This window comes from Pithys albifrons, chromosome 22 (assembly GCF_047495875.1).
Source record: "Pithys albifrons albifrons isolate INPA30051 chromosome 22, PitAlb_v1, whole genome shotgun sequence".
NCBI classification, from domain to species: Eukaryota; Metazoa; Chordata; class Aves; order Passeriformes; family Thamnophilidae; genus Pithys; species Pithys albifrons.
In genome coordinates this window covers 6966806-6986998 of record NC_092479.1, presented here as the reverse complement: position 1 = coordinate 6986998, position 20193 = coordinate 6966806, and the positions used below count along the sequence as shown (strand labels likewise).

The window sequence follows — 20193 nt, the reverse complement described above, 5'->3', positions numbered from 1 at the left end:
CCGAGTTCTGCTCATACCCTGGCAGCAAATATTGCCAAACCTTGATGTCTCTGCCCACAGAACAGCTGGGCTGGGGGTGGCAGCCAGGGCAGATGTGTCAGGCAGAGTTATCCTCGTCTCTCTGAGCACCCAGCAGTGCCAGTCTGCAGTTTCTCCTACTACAGATGGTTGGGTTCTGTCACCAAGACCTTGTTCTCAAGGTGTAGTGTGACTGTTCAGGATCCAGATTAAGCTTTTCCCACCTCAGGCCTGTTTATCAGTGTTTTATTCCTGGTTTTATTCTGCTGCTGACATGGAATGATGGAAATGCCTGGATGCTGCCTCTGCCTGTTTATCAGTGTTTTATTCCTGGTTTTATTCTGCTGCTGACATGGAATGATGGCAATACCTGATGCTGCCTTTGCCTATTTGTCAGTGTTTTGTTCCTGGTTTTATTCTGCTGACATGGAATGATGGCAATACCTGGATACTGTCTCTGTGTGTTCACACTCAGCTGGCACCGAATTGGCATGAACTGGAAACCACCTCAATGCCAACCAAAGCATACAGGAGCAAACTGGAGTTGCTGGTTCTCATTGACAAAGTGTTTTGTGGCAGCTGGGATGGAATAAGTGGGAATGTCAGGGCAGTGTTGGAGGGAGAGGGTCTGTCTGGGGAGCAGAGCAGGGTGGGAGCTGGTGAGGCAGAGTCAGCTCTTGGCTGAGGAACCTCAACTGGTTTGTCTTCCTCCCTTCCCCAGGAGAAACGATGAGGTGACCCACATCAAGATCCAGAACACGGGGGATTACTATGACCTCTATGGGGGTGAGAAGTTTGCCACCCTGGCAGAGCTGGTGCAGTACTACACAGAGCAGCAGGGGCTGCTCAGGGAGAAGAACAGCAACGTCATCGAGCTCAAGTACCCTCTGAACTGCCAGGACCCCACCTCGGAGAGGTAAACCACACTCTGCCATGTGCTGGTGGGGCTGTCTCAGCCTGGAGAGCTGCACCTGGCCTGGGTTTGGGCAGGAAGCAACGTGTGTTGGGTGTGGTTTAGCTTTTTGTGACCTAAGAGCTGCCCAGCTCTGGATGTGCCTCCCTGGGTGCCCCCTGTGCAGACAGGACTTCACAGCGTGGCTGGATGAGGCACTTTTTTAGCACCACGGTCTAATTGGCAAGGTGGTGATTAGACAAAGGTTGGATTTGATGATCTTAGAGGTCTATTCCAAACTAACTGACTGTGATTCTACAGCCAGAAGCTGGGAGGTGATGTGGGCAAGGTCCAGGAGCTGGTACTTGCCCAGTGTCATTGTGCTTGTGCTTTCCGTGGCTTTTAGACAGAGAAACATGGAATAGTTTGGGTTGGAAGGGACTTTTAAATGTCATTTAGTCCAACCTCATGCCATGGGCAGGGACATCTTCACCCAGATCAGGTGGCTCAGAGGCCCATCCACCACGAGCAGCACGAATCCATCTGCAAAGAGCCCTGCAGGTATATCCTGGGAGTCCCACAGTTCTGTTTCTGAAGGAAACAAAACACCTACAGGTGACTTGTCCTCCAGGGCACAAATACTCCAGAGAAAGTGTTTCCCCCATCCCATGCCAGCCTGTTCCTCCTGGCAAGGACACACTTTGTCTTGCAGGGATGGGGATGGGTGACACCTTGGGCTACTTCAGGCTGTTTTCCACCTGATTAATGACTTTTTTCCCCCTCTCCCTTCATCTGGGACGTTCCAGTGACCCCTTTTTTCCTTTTCCTCCCCCTCAGTTTCCCCAGTGGCACATGGGCAGGGCAAGGCTGGCACAGGCTCCTCACAGCTCTGCCTTATCAGCTCTGACTCGTTTCAGTTCCCAAAAGTGGGCAGAGCTCTGCCCTCTGCTGTCATGTGAGCCCAGGCACTGGCAAGTCCCTCCAGCTCACGTGCCCCCTTGTTGCCAGGGAGGTTTCTCTGCCCTTTGTGGTGTGAAAAGCAGCCCCATGTGGGCAGAAACTCTGGAAAGATGGAAAATCCCTCCACTCAGCTGGGTTTTCCCCTCTTCTGCTGCCAAGGACAGGCTGGCTTGGCTGGGAAGGTCCATGAGAACTTCCCCAGACCACACATCTGGTGGCATCGAGGAGAAGGGAGGGAGAAAAGCCCAAATGCTGTAAATATACAAAATAATGATGGTGTTGGAATGTAGCAGGTGATTTTCCAAGCCCTGGGACTGAGTACCAGCAGTGCTGTGAGTGGGCACAGAGGTTCTTCAGCAGGGTTGGGTGGTTCTGCCCTTGGGCAGCCTGAGCTGAGGGTTGTGCCGGTTGGGTTGGGAGCCTGGAATGGGTTTAACACCAGCACCACTCACAGCAAGGAGCATTTCCCTGCTCTGAGGGTGATGCTGTGGACATTCCTGAGGTGCCCTTGCCTTTCTCTGCTGCTCCCCAGGTGGTACCATGGGCACCTCACTGGCAAGGAGGCAGAGAAGCTGCTGACAGAGAAGGGGAAACCGGGAAGTTTCCTGGTGAGGGAGAGCCAGAGCAAACCAGGAGACTTCGTCCTGTCGGTGCTGACCAACGAGGACAAGCTGGAGAGTGGGGACAGAAAACCCCACGTGACCCACGTGATGATCCACTACCAGGTGGGACAGGGGCTGTCCCTGCTGGCCCTGGGTGGGGGATCCCACTGGGAATGGGTCTCATCATGGATTTGTCCCTCCCTCCTGCAGCTGGATGGGAAGTACGACGTGGGGGGAGGAGAGAGGTTCGACACACTCACAGACCTGGTGGAGCACTACAAGAAGAACCCCATGGTGGAGAAATCTGGAGCTGTGGTTCACCTGAAGCAGGTAGAACCTGCTCTAGCACATATGGCTTGGTTGTGGGTAGAGCACAGATTTGCCCCTGCTCTTGGGGAGCTCCCTTTGCCCAGAACATCCCTCTGGTTGCTCCCCCTGCTTGTCCAGGTTCACATTTCCCAGAGGACCTTGACACCAGGGAAGGTCCCAACTCTTGCCAACACTCCAGGGATTTGGGAACTGGATTTTTCCCTGTTTCTGGGAGTGATTTGTGTGCCATCTCCCCCCTTTCAGCCCTTCAATGCCACGCGCATCAACGCAGCCAACATCGAGAACAGGGTGAAGGAGCTCAACAAGATGGCAGATCACAGTGAGAAGGCCAAGCAGGGATTCTGGGAAGAGTTTGAGGTAGGGATGCTCCTCTTGGTGCCTGTGGGTGAAGAATATCCCATTTGCACGGAAGCATTGTGGTTTTCCAGCAGTGAGGACCTGTCCTCAACACTCTTCTCCTTTCCCTGTTCTCTGTGTTCAACAGACTGAATTCCTGTTCCTTTCTGAAGTTGCTTTTTCTCATTTCCGAGGCAGTTTCTCTTTCCTTTTCCCTGCTATTCCCTGCAGGGATTTGTTCCTTCTCCCCCCATTAACTCTCTCATCAAGCTGCTGCTTCTTGGCTGCTTTCCCCTTCCTGCCAGCACTCCCTCTGCTGTTCTCAGCACTGGGAAGTCCAAAGAGCCTTTCCTTTGCCACTGCCCCCCCTTGTCTGCCCAGCACAGCTTGTCCTTCTGTTGTGTCCCCACAGATGCTGCAGCAGCAGGAGTGCAAACTCCTGTACCCCAGGAAGGAGGGACAACGGCCGGAGAACAAGGCCAAGAACCGCTACAAGAACATCCTGCCCTGTAAGGAGACCCTGGACACTGATTTGGGCTTTTCCACCACGATTCCTGCAGCCTTTTTTGGGGCTGGGGAGCCCTGCAGAGCTTTCTGATCAGAGCTGGGTTGGAGTGGAGGGGGCCAGTTCATGGTGTTCTGCATCCCCTTTTTAAACTGGTTCTGCCATTTCACGTGGCAAACTGGCAAACTGCTCTGCTCTGAATCCAAAGAAGTCATAGAGCTGTGCCAGGGGAGGGTCAGGTGGGGTATCAGGGAAACTTCTTCCCCCAGAGGGTGGTGGGCACTGAACAGGCTCCCCAGGGCAGTGGGCACAGCCCCAAGGCTGCCAGAGCTCCAGGAGTGCTTGAACACACTCTGAGGGACAGGGTGGGATTGTTGGGGTGTCTGTGCAGGGCCAGGAGTGGGACTGGATGATCCCTGGGGGTCCCTTTCAACTTGGGATATTCCATGATTCTTTGAATTCCCAAAGGGAATATGGAAAAACCTGGGATTGTGTCAGTCTCCAACACTGAGTCTCCCAAATGTCCATCCAAAACCCCACCCCTGCTCCTGCCTGTGGGACTCCTGTTCCCTCCAAACCCCACTCCTGTTCCCTCCAAACCCGACTCCTGTTCCCTCCAAACCCCACCCCTGCTCCTGCCTCTGGGACTCCTGTTCCCTCCAAACCCCTCCCCTGCTCCTGCCTGTGGGACTCCTGTTCCCTCCAAACCCCACTCCTGTTCCCTCCAAACCCCACCCCTGCTCCTGCCTCTGGGACTCCTGTTCCCTCTGGACTCTCCTCCTGCAGTTGACACCACACGGGTGGCTCTCCGGGACGTGGATGAGACTGTGCCCGGCTCAGACTACATCAATGCCAACTACATCAAGGTACCTGGGGAAGGGCACAGCCCACCTGGGGCTGCCTTCAGCCCAGCACTGCTTCTGGTGGCAGTTTAGAGCAAATAACTCTAGGACCAGTGTCTTTCACTGCATCCAGCCCAAACACTGGATTTTTCTACTGTATCCCAAGGGATCTCGTCATTCTACCCTACCCTAAGATTTTACCTCCATCCTCTCCATTCCTTACGTGTTCAGGAGGTCCCAGGGGCCTGCCCCTGACTTTCTGTTATTGAACATTATCTCTGAAATTGTATCTCTCAGCCAAGAGCTGCTTGAAGCTGCATTTCCAGCAATGCTGCTCTGGCTCTTACACACCATCCTTTGGGAAACCATCAGGGTTCATTCCAGCCACATCCACCTGAAACCTCAGCAGTTCCTGCTGGGAAGTCTTTGCTGGACAGTAATGTGTGTTGCAGCAGTGAGAAGGTCCCTGGAGGGTGGCAGAGCATTCTCTGACAGCTCTGATGAAGCTGGTGGGTGAGAGTGGCTGAAGAATCTGAGGGAAATTAGCTGGTTTAGGATTCCTGCCTGGCTGGATGTGCTGACTTGGATGCTAAAACAATTCCCAGTTCCTCACTCCAGCATCCTTGGCTTTTCTCCCCCCTCTCCTTTGCTCCTCAGAGCATCCCTGAAGATGGAAGGAGCTCAGAGCACTGCAAGGTCTACATAGCCACCCAGGGCTGCCTGCAGACCACCGTGAACGACTTCTGGGCCATGGTGTACCAGGAGAACACCCACGTCATTGTCATGACCACCAAGGAGGTGGAGCGAGGCAGGGTGAGCATTTGCAAGGTCTTCTGGCACTGTCCCCAAGCCTGAAAGTTTGTGCTGCCAGTCCTGCCAGTGCTCAGTTAAGCTGTCTCTGTCCAGCTCCCATTTAATTTAATTTTTCCTCTGTCTTGTAATGTTGTTTTAGCTGATCTTCATGAGGGAAAAATAACACCTGACTCTGCACCTCCAGGTTCCCCAGCCCCATCAGTCTTAGCAGGGTGTCCCTCCAAGGATCTGGGGGACTGCAGGTGGCAGAGACAGAGAGACAGAAATCAGTGTGTGTGTCACAGCAAGCTGGAAGTGGAGTGGGGGCTGTTCAAGCTGTGTGAGGGGAGAAAGTCCCTGTACACCTATTTGTGTGCCACCTGAATGTGTCCCACTGGGAGTGGGTGGCAGGAGGCAGGGAATGCAGGGAAATGCCAGGCAGAGCCTCCTTCCCCAGCACACAGGAGCTAATTGGGATTGGCACAGGCAGCTTTGCTGAGGAAGGAGGGGGAAGCTGCAGGGAGGAGATAAAGAGAATTTTGGCTAAGCAGCCTCTCTCATGTCTCTGCAGCATCCTCCTGATCCAGGGGCTCAGATCCCCCTCCAGCCTCCCAGTTTTGACTGAGCAGCCTCTCTGATATCTCTGCCCGTGATCCAGGGACTCAGATCCCCCCTCCAACCCCCCAGTTTTGGCTAAACAGCCTCTCTGATATCTCTGCCCCTGATCCAGGGGCTCAGATCCCCCCTCCAGCCTCCCAGTTCTGGCTGAGCAGCCTCTCTGATATCTCTGCCCCGTGATCAAGGGGTTCAGATCCCCCTCTAGCCCCCAGTTTTGGCTGAGCAGCCTCTCTGATATCTCTGCAGCACCCCCGTGGTCCAGGGGCTCGGATCCCCCCTCCAGCCCCCCAGTTTTGACTGAGCAGCCTCTCTGATACCTCTGCCCCTGATCCAGGGGCTCAGATCCCCTCTCCAGCCCCCAGTTTTGGCTGAGCAGCCTCTCTGATACCTCTGCCCCTGATCCAGGGACTCAGATCCCCCCTCCAACCCCCCAGTTTTGACTTAACAGCCTCTCTGATATCTCTGCCCCTGATCCAGGGACTCAGATTCCCCTCCAGCCCCCCAGTTTTGGCTGAGCAGCCTCTCTGATATCTCTGCCCTGTGATCCAGGGGTTCAGATCCCCCTCTAGCCCCCAGTTTTGGCTGAGCAGCCTCTCTGATATCTCTGCAGCACCCCCGTGGTCCAGGGGCTCGGATCCCCCCTCCAGCCCCCCAGTTTTGGCTGAGCAGCCTCTCTGATACCTCTGCCCCTGATCCAGGGGCTCAGATCCCCCCTCCAGCCTCCCAGTTTTGGCTGAGCAGCCTCTCTGATACCTCTGCCCCTGATCCAGGGGCTCAGATCCCCCCTCCAGCCTCCCAGTTTTGGCTGAGCAGCCTCTCTGATATCTCTGCCCGTGATCCAGGGGCTCAGATCCCCCCTCCAGCCTCCCAGTTTTGGCTGAGCAGCCTCTCTCCTGTCTCTGCAGAACAAATGCTTCCGTTACTGGCCGGACAAGGGCTGCACCAGGGAGTTTGGGGGTATCTGCGTGCGCCACGTGAGCGAGCGCGAGGCCCAGGGCTATTTGCTGCGGGAGCTGGAGATCCTGCGCCCGGGCAGGGTGAGTCCTGGGGTTGGCACAGGGGCTGGCACCCTCTGGGAGGGAGTGGTGGCTTTTTCCCTTGCTTGGTTTGCTGCTTGGTCCCACTGCTGAAGTTCTGGGCTGCGTTGATGACAGCAGAGGAAGGCAAAGCCTCCCAGCTGGAGGTTGTGGTGGGTGTCATGGGTGTCACCCCTGCAGGATGAGCACCCCAGGCTGGTGAGGCACTACCAGTACTTCAGCTGGCCAGACCACGGTGTGCCCAACGAGCCAGGAGGGGTTCTGAGCTTTCTGGACCAAGTGAATCGGGCACAGCAAAGCATTCCAGGCACGGGGCCCATCATAGTGCACTGCAGGTACGGACTGGTGGGGTGGGGAGGCACCTGCAGCTGGGGCAGCACAGCAGCTGATGGAGGGCAATTAGGGATAGAAATTATATAGAATAAAATTAACCTACATGCATATCTATATATACCTATGCATATAGTCAGCAATAGGACAAGGGGGCACGATGGGCTCAAGCTCTGCAAGGGGAAATTGAAGTTGGAGATCAGAAAAAAATCCTTTACAGAGAGAGTGCTCAGGCATTGGAATGGGCTGCCCAGAGAGGGGGTGGATTCCCCATCCCTGGAGGTTTTTCAACTGAGCTTGGCTGTGGCACTGAGTGCCATGATCTGGTAAAGGGACTGGAGTTGGACCAAGGGTTGGACTTGATGATCTGGGAGGTCTTTTCCAACCCAATCCATTCTGTGATTCTGTGGATGTGGCACTGAGTGAGAATCCACCACGTCTTGATCCAAACCTACTGTGATCACCAGCCCAGGGCACTCCGTGCCCTGGGCTGCTGATCACAGTGGGGTTGGATCAAGGGTTGGACTTGATGATCTTGGAGGTCTTTTCCAACCCAATCCATTCTGTGATTCTCTGATGGTGGATTCCCCATCCCTGGAGGTGTTTAAGGTGACACTGGACGTGGCACTGAGTGCCATGATCTGGTAAAGGGACTGGAGTTGGACCAAGGGTTGGACTTGATGATCTCAGAGGTCTTTTCCAACCCAATCCATTCTTTGATTCTGTGATTCTCTTCCCAGTGCTGGAATAGGACGCACAGGCACCATCATAGTCATCGATATCCTGGTGGACATCATTCACAGGCAAGGTAATCTCCCTGTCCCTGTGCACTCCCTGCAGGAAGGGAGGTGCTTTCAGCAGCACAGCACTGGAGAGTCTCTCACTGGCATCATCAGGGAGACCAAGATTTCAGAATCAATCCCCCAAACTCGAGTGTGTGGAAGGGCTGTCACCATTCCCTGAAATTCCAGTGCACTTTGGGAACTCCCTGTGGTATTTCTAGGTCTGCTCCAGGAGCCCAGAGACAACTGGACCACCTTTGTATCTATTTCATAAACCTTTCAAGGGTGGGGACTTGGGATTTGTAGGAAGTTGCTGCAGAACAGACCTAGTTCCCCTCCTCTCCCCTTGCTCCAAGCAAGTCACCCTTTCCTCAGCATTTCTCCAGCCCTTCCTCAGCCTTTCCTCAGCCTTTCCTCAGCCTTTCCTCAGCCTTTCCTCAGCCTTTCCTCACCCTTTTCTCACCCTTTCCTCAGCCCTTCCTCAGCGTTTCCTCATCCCTTCATCCCTTCCTCATCCTTTCCTCATCCCTTCCTCAGCCTTTCCTCATCCTTTCCTCATCCTTTCCTCATCCTTTCCTCATCCTTTCCTCAGCCTTTCCTCATCCTTTCCTCATCCCTTCCTCATCCCTTCCTCAGCCTTTCCTCATCCTTTCCTCATCCTTTCCTCATCCTTTCCTCAGCCCTTCCTCAGCCCTTCCTCAGCCCTTCCTCAGCCACTCTCAGTCCCTTTTATCCTCTGGGAGGGATAACAATTCTCAGAGATACACCCAATCCTTTCACAACATCCTCAGTATTCCTGTACCTGTGAGCAGCCAGAACTGAGAGCTTTCCAAGCTCCCTTAGGGCCACCATGGCTGGCCTGAATTGCTGCCCTGTAACCACCCCCCTGTGGCTCTGGGGCAGGGCTGGACTGTGACATCGACATCCCCAAGACGATCCAGATGGTTCGGCGGCAGCGCTCGGGGATGGTGCAGACGGAGGCTCAGTACAAGTTTGTTTACATGGCAGTGCAGCAGTTCATCGAGGCTGAGCAGAAGAGGCTGGAAGAAGAACAGGTGAGGGACTGCCCTCAGGCTTGGCTGGAAGGGAACATCGCTCTCACCTTCTCCCTGAAACTCAAAATACCTCCAAGATCAAGCCCACCCTGTGCCCGATGCCCACCTTGTCACCAGTCGTTCCTTGGACACCTCCAGGGATGGTGACACTGCCCTGAACACATGAAAATAACCCCACTGGAATTTGGGATCTTGCAGATTTTATTGTCTTTGCTTTCTCTTGCAGAGGAATAAAAGGAAAGAACGAGACTACCTGAACATTGGGTACCCTGCCATGGAGAAGGGCAGAGCCAAAGGGCAGCCTCCCTCCCCACGGACCTCATCTGGGTAAGCTCAGGCTCTCTCCCACTGCTGATCCTTTTCCAGGGTGTTTTTCCCACTTCTGAATCCTGACCTGTTGCTGGGTGTCCTGTGGGAATGGCCCAAAAGAACCAGGTGATGCCACCCCACTGTCAGCAGCAGGGGCAGCGCCACCATCCTGGTGTGCTGCAGTTTGGGAAGGGAGAGGAGGAAAAAGGTGTTTATTTATACAAATCCTCCTTTGGGAAGCAGTGCCCGGTGTCCCTGGCTCTGGAGAATCAGCTGGAGAAGGAAACTGTTTCTGCCACTTTGAAATAGTATAAGCACTGTCACAGGCAAACTATAACACACCTTAATCTGAGAGAAGATGAGACAAGAGCAGAGGGATGAATTTGAATCCATGTGGAGAGGGAACGTGGGCCAAGGAGCAGGAATTCCTTACATAAGCAGAGATAAATTACCCCAAATGATGTTTTTCCTCTTGCCCCAAGAAATGGGATACCTGTGAGTGCTGCAGATAATGGGGGGGACTTGTGTCATTTATAGGCTCCATTCCCAAGCATTTGAACCAAGGAGGGGTGGCCCAGGCAGAGGGAGAGAAAACAGGGAATGAGAACAGTGGGAACAAAACATCAACCTGTGTACAAGGCTGGGGAGGGCAAAAGGGAGCTTGGCTGGGCCATTCCCAGGAGGGAAAACAGGGAGTGAGAACAGTGGGAACAAAACATCAACCTGTGTACAAGGCTGGGGAGGGCAAAAGGGAGCTTGGCTGGGCCATTCCCACTTCCCACTGGCCTCCTGCCTCTGGGCAGAGCTCCAGAGTGGTGAGGCTGCTAATGCCAAGGTGCTGTTCCATTCCTGGCAGGGTGGATGAGGAATCAGCTTCTGTCCTCTATGAGAACCTCACCATCAAGAGCCCGAAGGTTTCAGGGATGAGCAACTCAGGGCGATAGAGGAGAGCTGTGTGGAGGCTCTGCAGGTAGGGCTGTCCCCTGGCATCACCCAGGGTGTCACCATGCTATTTGTCCTCTCCTGGCATCACCCAGAGTGTCACCAGGCTGTTTGATCCCCTGGCATCACCCAGAGTGTCACCAGGCTGTTTGATCCCCTGGCATCACCCGAAGTGTCACCAGGCTGTTTGATCCCCTGGCATCACCCAGGGTGTCACCGGGCTGTTTGCCCCCTCCTGGCATCACCCAGAGTGTCACCAGGCTGTTTGATCCCCTGGCATCACCCAGGGTGTCATCACCAGGCTGTTTGCCCCCTCCTGGCATCACCCAGAGTGTCACCAGGCTGTTTGCCCCCTCCTGGCATCACCCAGGGTGTCATCACCAGGCTGTTTGCCCCCTCCTGGCATCACCCAGAGTGTCACCAGGCTGTTTGCACCACCTTTGAGCAGCTCCTGTGCTCCTCAGGCTGGGCAGATCTCACAGGCTCTGCCTGAGATGAAATTCCATTCCTGTGATGGAATTTGATGGAGCCTTAAAGATGTGGCTGTGGGAGAAAGGGGAGGGTGAGATCTCCACAGGAAAACACCTTTATAATGTTACCAGTGAGAGGGGAAATGACAATATTCTCAATATTATTAATTAAGAATTAATTATTAATTTGATGGAGCCTTAAAGATGTGGGAGAAAGGGGAGGGTGAGATCTCAATAGGAAAACACCTTTATAATGTTACCAGTGAGAGGGGAAATGACAATATTCTCAATATTATTAATTAAGAACAGCTTTTCAGGCTGTTCTATCAGGGAACTGTGGGACTCTGAGCTGTGTGTGCAAACAACTGGGAGACACTTCACACACTGGGAATGTGCTTTTCTCCCAGTTATAAACCTGCCCACCCTTCTCCTTTCTCATTTTGGAATGCAGGATTTCCAGTGTTTACATCCACCCTTCCCAAGTTCTGCAACTGAGGACAATTTTTGTGGCCTGTCTTGCCTTCCCCAAGCTCCCCTGGATTTGGAGAGGAGGGGGAGAAGCTGCCTGAGAATCTGCACCTAAGAAAATGCCTTATCCTAAATTATTTGTGAGAAGGATCTGCTCCCACTCTCCCCTCTATCAGTAGGTTGATATTTATGTGCAAGTGCCTCTGGACATTCATTAGGGCATCAAGGCTCAGCTTCAGGGGTGTAGGGGTTTTTTTTTTATTATTTTAATTTAAAATCCTTATTTTTTACACACAAACTGTTCAAAGGAACAGAAACAACCCTTTGCTTCGAAGCTTTCCCAGGGTTGTTGCCCACTCAGGGCTTTGGTAAAATGTCAGTACTGTCAGGTCAGGTCAATCCTTCATAAGCTACGAGTGTTTTCAGCCTAAATCCTGGAGCAGCTTTGCCTGGGAGGGTGAGAAGTGGAGAGCACTGTCTGGGCCCAGCTGATCCTCCTTCCCACACCTCCTTTTGGCTGTAGCAGTTCTAGATCTCTCTGCAATGCTGCCAAAGCACGTGGGGCCCTCCCTGCTCCCTGGGTGTGCCTGAGAACCTGCAAACTGCTCTTCAGTGCTTCAGCAGAGTGGAGAGACACAGCCCAGCATCCCCCTCCCTGTGGGGCAGAATCCTGAGCCCAGGGAAGCCCCCCTGGGTGCTGAGGAGCAGGGACACAGCTCTGTGCCCCTCCTGAGAGCAGCCTGGGGGAATAATCTGAACTCAGAGTCTTGTTCTTGAGCTGGGCCCCTCTAAGCTTGATGCAGCTCTGCCTTTGCTTTGCTGCATGACCTTTTTCCCTTCCCTGCACCTCTGAGACAAGGCAGGTGTTGTGTCTGCTGAGCAGAGGGCTTGGAGGTGTGTTTGTGACCTGTGCCATGAAATGAGTGTGTCACTGAGTGGAGTGTTCCAGTTCTCTTAAGTCTTAGTTCTTCCTGGAGTTCCAGCCCGAAGTCCTGCCAAAGAACCCCTTCCTGCAGGACTCATCAGCCTGGAGGTGTGTTCTGAGGGGATCCTGGGTGCCAGGGCCAGTTCCTGACCCCCAGAGCAGTTTTGGGGCTGAGGATGAAGTGTCTGAACCCCCAGAGCAGTTTTGGGGCTGAGGACAAAGTGTCTGAACCCCCAGAACAGTTTTGAGTCTGAGGATGAAGTGCCTGAACCCCCCGAGCAGTTTTGAGGCTGAGGATGAAGTGTCTGAACCCCCCGAGCAGTTTTGGGGCTGAGGATGAAGTGTCTGAACCCCCAGAGCAGTTTTGGGTCTAAGGACAAAGTCTCTGAACCCCCAGAGCAGTTTTGGGGATGAGGGTGAAGTGTCTGAACCCCCCGAGCAGTTTTGAGGCTGAGGATGAAGTGTCTGAACCCCCCGAGCAGTTTTGGGGCTGAGGATGAAGTGCCTGAACCCCCAGAGCAGTTTTGGGTCTAAGGACAGTCTCTGAACCCCCAGAGCAGTTTTGGGTCTAAGGACAAAGTCTCTGAACCCCCAGAGCAGTTTTGGGACTGAGGATGAAGTCTCTGAACCCCCAGAGCAGTTTTGGGGCTGAGGATGAAGTGTCTGAACCCCCAGAGCAGTTTTGGGGCTGAGGATGAAGTCTCTGAACCCCCAGAGCAGTTTTGGGGCTGAGGGCCAGTGCTGACCCCCCAGAACAGGCACAGGGCTGATGTCCAAGTCCTTCTTCATCCCTGGAGTGGGATGGACTCTGCATGGTTGGAGTGTTAGTGCTGAGCCAAAGGGTTGAACAAATGCACAATGACACACCTTGGCTGGAATTCCTGGCTGGTCTTTCTGCTCCCTTGTCACAGGGGCAGGAGAACTGTTTATTTTTATAGCACTTTTAATAAATGTTGAATATTCTCAAGGCTTTTTTTTTTCTCCTTTCTTTTAAGTAGTTCAAATTTTGTGAAAGTGACAGCTGGTGTGAACAGTGGGACATCCTGGATGTCCCCATGGCCAAGTGCTGCTGGTCAGGGCCCTGTTTTCCCTTCCTTTGAACCTCCCTTGGACCACAAGGAGTGAGAGGTTCATCTTCACCTTCAGCCTTTATTTCCAAGCACGTGGTGGGCTGGGGATGTGCAAAGGGACAACCCCACAAGGTGACAAACCACTGGGAACAGCAGGAAATGGCAGAACACCATGGCCTGTTTTCCACTGTAAACAGATTTTATGAGGCTGCAAATGGTATTTCCCTCTCCCCTGCCCTCGGGTCTCATCAGTGGGAGCTGAGAGATAACAAAGATGTAATGACAAAGCACTTTATCTTTGCTGGGCTTAGTCCCAAATGTAAATTGAGGAAAAATGGGAATGTCTTCTCTGCCTTGAGCCTTGGTGAGTTCCTTTTTCCAGGAACACACTTAATTTAGTGCTGTGAAGGTCCCCTTTCCATGACAAGCCTGGGGAATGGGTAGGATGAGATAAAGGAGAATCCCTGTCAATCCCAGTGGCTTTGGCAGGAGATGTTGCAGTGCCAGGAGGGTTTGGGCAGACGTGGCACAGGGACCACCAGCTGCAGCTGAAGCCCAGGGAGGTGCAGGTACAGCACACACAGCAGCTTCCCACAGAAATCTCACATAGCAACAGCCCTGAGCTATTTCTGCTCTTGCTTCAGCCTTTTCTATTCCAAATTAGGTTGGTTTTTTTTCTGGAAAAGGAAACTGGAAGCATCTGAAACCAGCTGGGAAGAAGGGAAAGATGAGCAGGCTCTGCAGCTTCTCATTTTCCAGGTCAAACCAGGTGAACACAGAGGGAGGTCTCACCTGGGACATCACCACTCAGATGGTGGAAGGTGTGAAGTTTCAGGATAAATGCTCAGGATGGCACAGCACTGGGATGGAGCAGGGCACAGCTGTGCCACCATGACCTGGCAATGCAGCTGGACTTGGCACTGCTGAGGGAGCACCTCCAGCTGCAGAGAAAAAGGGTTAACAGGGAGTAACGGCTGCAAATGGACACCTTGCATTGTATAAAACATAATTTAATACATCCACATGTGGTACTTGCATAAAATACTGTCCTGCATCCATGTCTGCATAGAAAATATTAATTATGAGCTGCCTTCATCATGAAGACTCTGTTAATCACTATCAGATCACTGCTTTAAATAAAAAATAGTGTCAGCCACTGGCCTGTGTCTTAATACTGACACATTTTAAGTTTAGGAGGGTAAAGCTGTCCAAAGGTGGAGCTTTTTGGCACTGAGGTGTGGGTGAAGTTGCTGATGCAGAAACTCCAGGGCTGGGGGGTGCTGAGTTTGTTCCTCACAGAGCCCAGCCCTGGGGGCAGAACCGTCTTCCAGGTGGGGAGCAGCGATTTTTAAGCATCTTCTTAAGGAAAAGGAGTGGAATGGCTGGTGTGTTCTGCTGGAAAGCTCCCGGGGATGGTGGCCCAGGGCTGGGTCCTGTTCTGTCAGCAGGAGGCAGCAGTTCCACCTCCAACACTGTGAGATGCAACCAAAGCCTTTCCAGCGGGTGGAACAAGGGGTGTTTTCATCTCTTCATACAGCTCTGACAGGTCTTCACCCTCCCAGTCCCAGCTCCTCGTAGGGATAATCATGTAGATCCTTCAGTTTGCCCCCAAAATAGCCTTTTACTCCCCCAAGGAGCTCAAGGAACCTGCACCCACTGCCATCTGGTCTCCAGCCAAGGCGGCACACGGCCGTGTGCCACTCGAGGGAGGCAGGCCTGGAAGGCTCCCAGTGGCTCTGCCAGCCCTGGTTTCCATGGAGAGGTTGGCAGCAGGATGCAGAGGTTGGCAGCAGGATCAGAGGCAGCTCCTTGGAGCACCAATCCTGCAGCATTTCGGCCCCATTTGGAGGTGGGTGCTGAGCTCAGGTATGGGCAGCGGGACACGGGCACTGCCAGCAATCCAGCAGGCACTGCCAGCAATCCAAGGAATGCTGTCAGGGCAGCAGGTCCTGCTCCTCCTCCCCGGTGTGAGGACAGAGCCCAGCAGAGTCAGGACCTGCTACTGGAAGGGGGGTTGTGTCACCGACGCCACCACCGTGGTGGGTTTGGTGGGCAGGTACTCGGGTCTGCTCATGGCCACAGTCCTGGTGAAGCAGCGCAGGTTGCCCGTCTTGAGGGCACACTGCACTGGCCACAGGATGATGCAGAAGAGGATGATGATGAGGGCGGAGAGGAGCACGATGCGCTTCCAGTCGTCGCACATGTCGCAGCGGGACAACCTCCCCGCCAGCCCCCCGGGAGGCGCCTCGGGGCTCTCGGGCTTGCTCATGGCCACGTCGATGGAGATGCAGGACTCGGGGTTCTCGGGGTCAGCAGACGCCCTCCGGCAGCACAGCTTGGTCCCTTCCATCCACAGCACCTTCTCCTGCTGCAGCTCCGGGGGCAGCGTGGCCAGCAGCTCCTTGCTGGTCTCCAGGGCCGGGGCTCCCTCCTCGGGGATGTTGGTGAGCTGCCTGCAGAAGGGGCAGGGCAGCAGGTCCTCGGGCTGGTTGGGGGGCAGCCCCGTGCTCAGGCGGGCAACGCACTCCAGGCAGAAAACATGAGAGCACTGGAGCAGTTTGGGAGTCTTGAAGGAGTTGTCGTAGGTGTTGAAGCAGATGGAACACTCCACGGGGGACGTCGGCTTGGGAGATGTTGGGTTGGGAGAGCCTGGGGAGCCCACTGGGGACCTGGCCTTCCTCTTGCCATCTCCTGGGGAGGTCACGACAATGGGGCTGATGGGGATGGGGATTTCCCCAGGAGAGGCAGGGGTTGGGCTGGTGGGAGAGTCCGGAGTGCTGGAATGCCACAGCTGGGAGAAGCACGACATGACGGAGCCCCGGGAGATGAACAGAGCCCTGGGAGACTCTGCAAGAGAAAACAACCACAGCCTTCATTTTAAACAAGGTGGAGACACCCCCATCACCAGCCCCACGTTTAACCCCTTAAAAGGAACAACGAAGAGCAAGTTTGGTGACTCCACTGCATCCTGAGCCTGGAGGAGATCCCTGCCAGAGGTGAGAGGGACACACAGGGAGTCCGGTGGAAGCTGCATCCCGAAGGTGAAGTCCAACATCCTGCACACAGAAGCAAGGAACCCACAGAGATGCACCATCAGCCAAAGCCTTTGCACCACCAGGACCCCACGGCTCACAGAGGGCAGCAAGTCCTTCCCCTGCACTCCCTCTGGGCATGAAAAACCGCGACACAAACCTACCCCAGGTGGTGCTCCCCGACACCTGAGCAGGGAGGAGAGCAGAAGACTCCATGAGGGACCTCGCTATGGCAATCTATTAGTCTGGGAGGCCCTCAGAGATTATGGTGGCAGCAAGAGCAAGGCCTAAGAGACAGATAACACTGTTCAGTCATGGAGGTGATGGGGTGAGTCTCTTTGGGGTGCTCAGGCAGAGCTTTGTGCCTTGATCCGTGGTCCTGCTGCCCAGCAGGTGAGTGAGGCACCACCCAAGGGTCCTGCTGCCCAGCAGGTGAGTGAGGAACCACCCAAGGGTCCTGCTGCCCAGCAGGTGAGAGAGGAACCACCCAAGGGTCCTGCTGCCCAGCAGGTGAGTGATGCACCACCCAAGGGTCCTGCTGCCCAGCAGGTGAGTGGGGCACCACCCAAGGGTCCTGCTGCCCAGCAGGTGAGTGAGGAACCACCCAAGGGTCCTGCTGCCCAGCAGGTGAGTGGGGCACCACCCCAGGGTCCTGCTGCCCAGCAGGTGAGAGAGGAACCACCCAAGGGTCCTGCTGCCCAGCAGGTGAGTGAGGCACCACCCAAGGGTCCTGCTGCCCAGCAGGTGAGAGAGGCACCACCCAAGGGTCCTGCTGCCCAGCAGGTGAGTGGGGCACCACCCCAGGGTCCTGCTGCCCAGCAGGTGAATGAGGCACCACCCAAGGGTCCTGCTGCCCAGCAGGTGAGTGAGGCACCACCCAAGGGTGCTGCGTGGCTGTGTCTGTGCACAGTGGGATCTGATGCCACAGGAGAAGCCAAGGGAGGTGAGGAGACAGTTTTATTGCAAAGTTTACCACCCTCAGCCTCAAGCAGCATCTCTGCCTTGTCACAGTGACACAGCAAGGCTGGAGGAAACAGCCTCGGTGCCAGAGCAAGGGGCATTCTCTGCTGTTTCCTTGTTGCTCAGATTTCCCCAGGGAAACAGTTCCTGCCCGTGCTCAGCCCTGGAGGAGGGTCAGCACCAAGCCCTGATGCCCCAGGGTGGGCAGGGGGGCCTGGAGTGGCTGATACATCAATTCCAACAAACTGCCTTACAAATTACTCCAGGTTTTTTCATCCCCCTCAGTAAGACCTTAAATTCAGGTTATTTTACACCAGACCTGCAGCTTCACACACAACTTTTCAGCTGCTGAGCAGTTTTACCCGAAAGCAAATGGTTGGCTGGAGGAAATTCCTGGTGACAGCTCCAGAGCTGGTGCCTGGGGAGCATTTTTGGGGGATGTGTCACTGAACTGGCCAGGCTTGATCCTCCCTGTTGGGAGATTTGCCCGTGACAAGCCAGAAATGTCCAGGTTAGTGCTGTAATTACAGCTCTGCAGCCAGGCCAGCAGTGCCCAGGATGGAGCAGAGCCACAAAGAGCTTAATTTAAGGGTTCAGAAAGACCAAGTGTCCCTCACATTGCATTAAAATAAATCTCCATTATTTAAGGATGGAGAATTCTCCCCTCTCCCCTCACAGCTGGCTTTGCCAGAGCTGAAATCAACCTTCAGAACGTCCCTTCTTTATCTTCCCTTGATCTAAATGTGAATTTTTTGTGAAGCTTCTCCTCAAGTTAAATTTGGTGCACTTTGCAGCCAGTTGTAATGTTTTTTAATGTCTTTTTTCTTTTCCCTGGCTCCAGATCCCCCTGCATGTTTCACACAATCTGGCAGATGCTGATGAATTACAAATCCAAGGCCACACTGGCACAGAGATGAGGAAACCCTTGGGTTTGTTTCTTTGGGTTTTAGGTTTTTTTTTTTGTAGTAAATCTTGTGTTTTGCAGAAGTCCATCCCCTACCCCCAGTTCTCTGCAGTTCCTGAGGGTTTGTCAGAGATTCTGAGCAGCAGCACCAGTGGCAGGAGGTGAACTCAGAAAGAGAGAGCCTGTGCTTATACAGGCTGTGATTTCCCAACCTGTGTTATGAAATTAAAGCTGTTCTGTTGAGGTTTTTACTGCTCTGGAACAAGTCAAAGCAATATCCTGGGAGTAAACCAGAAGTTTACTCACAACAGCTGCTTTTAAATGAAGAGACCAGTCTTTGCCTGCATTTTTTTTCCTTTGCTAATCATGATTGTGACACTATAGATGTGTCTTAGCTTTGATAATTTTAGGGTAATAGTTTTTATCAGCACCTTGGTGTTATTTGGCACCTGGATCAGCCACGACACAGGGAGATGAATTAAAGTGGGGAGATATAAAAAGGGCACAGAGCTGAGACATGAGAGTTTAATTTCCAGGCCCCTGGGACACATCAGGCTCCCCCCTCTGCTTGTGTCTTTTAAATAGAATTAATTGGGTATTTTTTTCTTTATTTTTTTGCCTTTTTTTTTTATTCAGACCTCCATGGTCCCACTGCATCTCCTCAGCCCCTGCTGCTGTTTATCTCTTCTTCCCAAATATTTACCTGGGCTTTCCAGAAACTTCAGGACCACCAGCAAACAACTAAACAGCTCAGGAGAGACACATAACCTCAGTAAATAAATAAAACTCAACAATTCAGCAGCTTTTACAAGTTTCAAAGCTCTTCTTTCTACCCCCTTAAAGCATCCAAAGAGATCCCAGAGTTCTGATCCAACAGTGGCCAACACTGTTCCAGTGATGCCCTAATGGGATCTTTAACTCAGAGAACAAACCCCCAGCAGAGCAGGAGGTGTGGAGCAGATTAAAGTCTATAAATACCTGGTCAGAGTGTTGTTAGAAGAAGAAAAGCATGTTCTGGCCTCTTGATTTCCTACCCCTGAGGAGTCTTCTCTCCAAGGACAGGCAGGCTCAGGGGGGGTGGTATTTATAAACCTCCTCTTGGTGTTCTAGCTCTGGGTGGTTTCCAGGCACGACAAGTGACCTCCAAGAGTTCCCTGTGCTCGAGTGGCCCCGTTGGTGCAATCCAAGGATCTTTTATACCTTCCTGTCTGGAGGTGACTTACCTGCTCCACCTGCCCTTCCCCATCCCTCTGAATCACTCCCTGAGCTCCGGCTGGTTCCTGTGACAAACAGGGCAGGCAGGAATGCTCCTGATAAGGGACACCTGCCTGGCTCTGCTGGGGAGAAAGGTGATTTATTCCCCTTCTCTGGGCTGGGGGACACCTCTCCTCTGGGCTGGTAAATTCTAGTCTGGAGGGGTTTTAGTGGCTTTGTGCAATCCTGTTGTTTGTGCAGGTGTTCTGGCCGTGTTTTTGTCTTCCCAAAGAAATTCCACCTCAAAACATGGTTATTTTTCTCTTGTTTCACCCTAAAACCTAAATAATTTCAAATTAAAGTGCCTTACAGCAGAAACCAGACTCTGCCAGTCACATTTCTTGTGGTTGGCTGAGGAGGAAAAAAAAAGAATGGTTGCAATAGAAAAGCCATTTGGAAGCTGTTTATAAATTAATTGAACCACTTTATACAATCCAATGTCTGCTTTGAGCCCCTCCACAATTATTTAGAGTAATACTGGAAGGGTTGACACAGAGAGGGCACTTCATTCTTTGCAGCTTAACAAGAAATATTATTCCACCTGCAAAGCTTTTGTGGTTCAAAGGACATCAGTCCATGATCCAGAAAAAGAACCAGCAAATTTACATTTGTGGGCAGATAAGGACACAAAAGAGGGGTGGGGGGAGAGACAAACAGTCAGAATTTATTTTAGTCCTCACTTGCTGCAAACACTGTTTTTCTTTGTTCACTTTCTTAACAAAACAAACCCAGGATGGTTGTGGATTTTTTTTTTCAGGCT

At 53.1% G+C, this 20193-nt stretch overlaps 2 protein-coding genes across 5 annotated transcripts in view; one reads left to right on the top strand and one right to left on the bottom strand.

The window, feature by feature from the left end:
• LOC139681925 (tyrosine-protein phosphatase non-receptor type 11-like) overlaps positions 1 to 14419 on the top strand; it is a 41694-nt gene extending 27275 nt beyond the window's left edge. Inside the window, exons 3-16 of the mRNA XM_071575728.1 lie at positions 740 to 934; positions 2403 to 2595; positions 2683 to 2802; positions 3046 to 3159; positions 3551 to 3647; positions 4430 to 4509; positions 5143 to 5298; positions 6801 to 6932; positions 7113 to 7267; positions 8003 to 8070; positions 8948 to 9099; positions 9326 to 9426; positions 10265 to 10378; positions 11272 to 14419. Of these exons, the coding sequence (XP_071431829.1) occupies positions 740 to 934; positions 2403 to 2595; positions 2683 to 2802; positions 3046 to 3159; positions 3551 to 3647; positions 4430 to 4509; positions 5143 to 5298; positions 6801 to 6932; positions 7113 to 7267; positions 8003 to 8070; positions 8948 to 9099; positions 9326 to 9426; positions 10265 to 10352 (1651 nt within the window). The 3' untranslated portion in view covers positions 10353 to 10378; positions 11272 to 14419. The remainder of the gene's footprint in view (positions 1 to 739; positions 935 to 2402; positions 2596 to 2682; positions 2803 to 3045; positions 3160 to 3550; positions 3648 to 4429; positions 4510 to 5142; positions 5299 to 6800; positions 6933 to 7112; positions 7268 to 8002; positions 8071 to 8947; positions 9100 to 9325; positions 9427 to 10264; positions 10379 to 11271) is intronic.
• RNF223 (ring finger protein 223) lies at positions 14113 to 19338 on the bottom strand. Of its 4 annotated transcripts, none has more exons than XM_071575729.1 (3): positions 19158 to 19338; positions 16480 to 16602; positions 14113 to 16130 (listed from the first exon to the last, which is right to left on the bottom strand). In XM_071575729.1, exons 2-3 carry the CDS (start codon positions 16529 to 16531, stop codon positions 15283 to 15285), a joined length of 900 nt encoding a protein of 299 aa, XP_071431830.1. In that variant the 5' UTR covers positions 16532 to 16602; positions 19158 to 19338; the 3' UTR covers positions 14113 to 15282. The 4 variants fall into 4 exon arrangements, with proteins under 4 accessions (XP_071431830.1, XP_071431831.1, XP_071431832.1 ...); XM_071575730.1 differs by lacking the exon at positions 19158 to 19338 and adding an exon at positions 18883 to 19145; XM_071575731.1 differs by lacking the exon at positions 16480 to 16602.
• Positions 19339 to 20193: the final 855 nt, after the last annotated feature.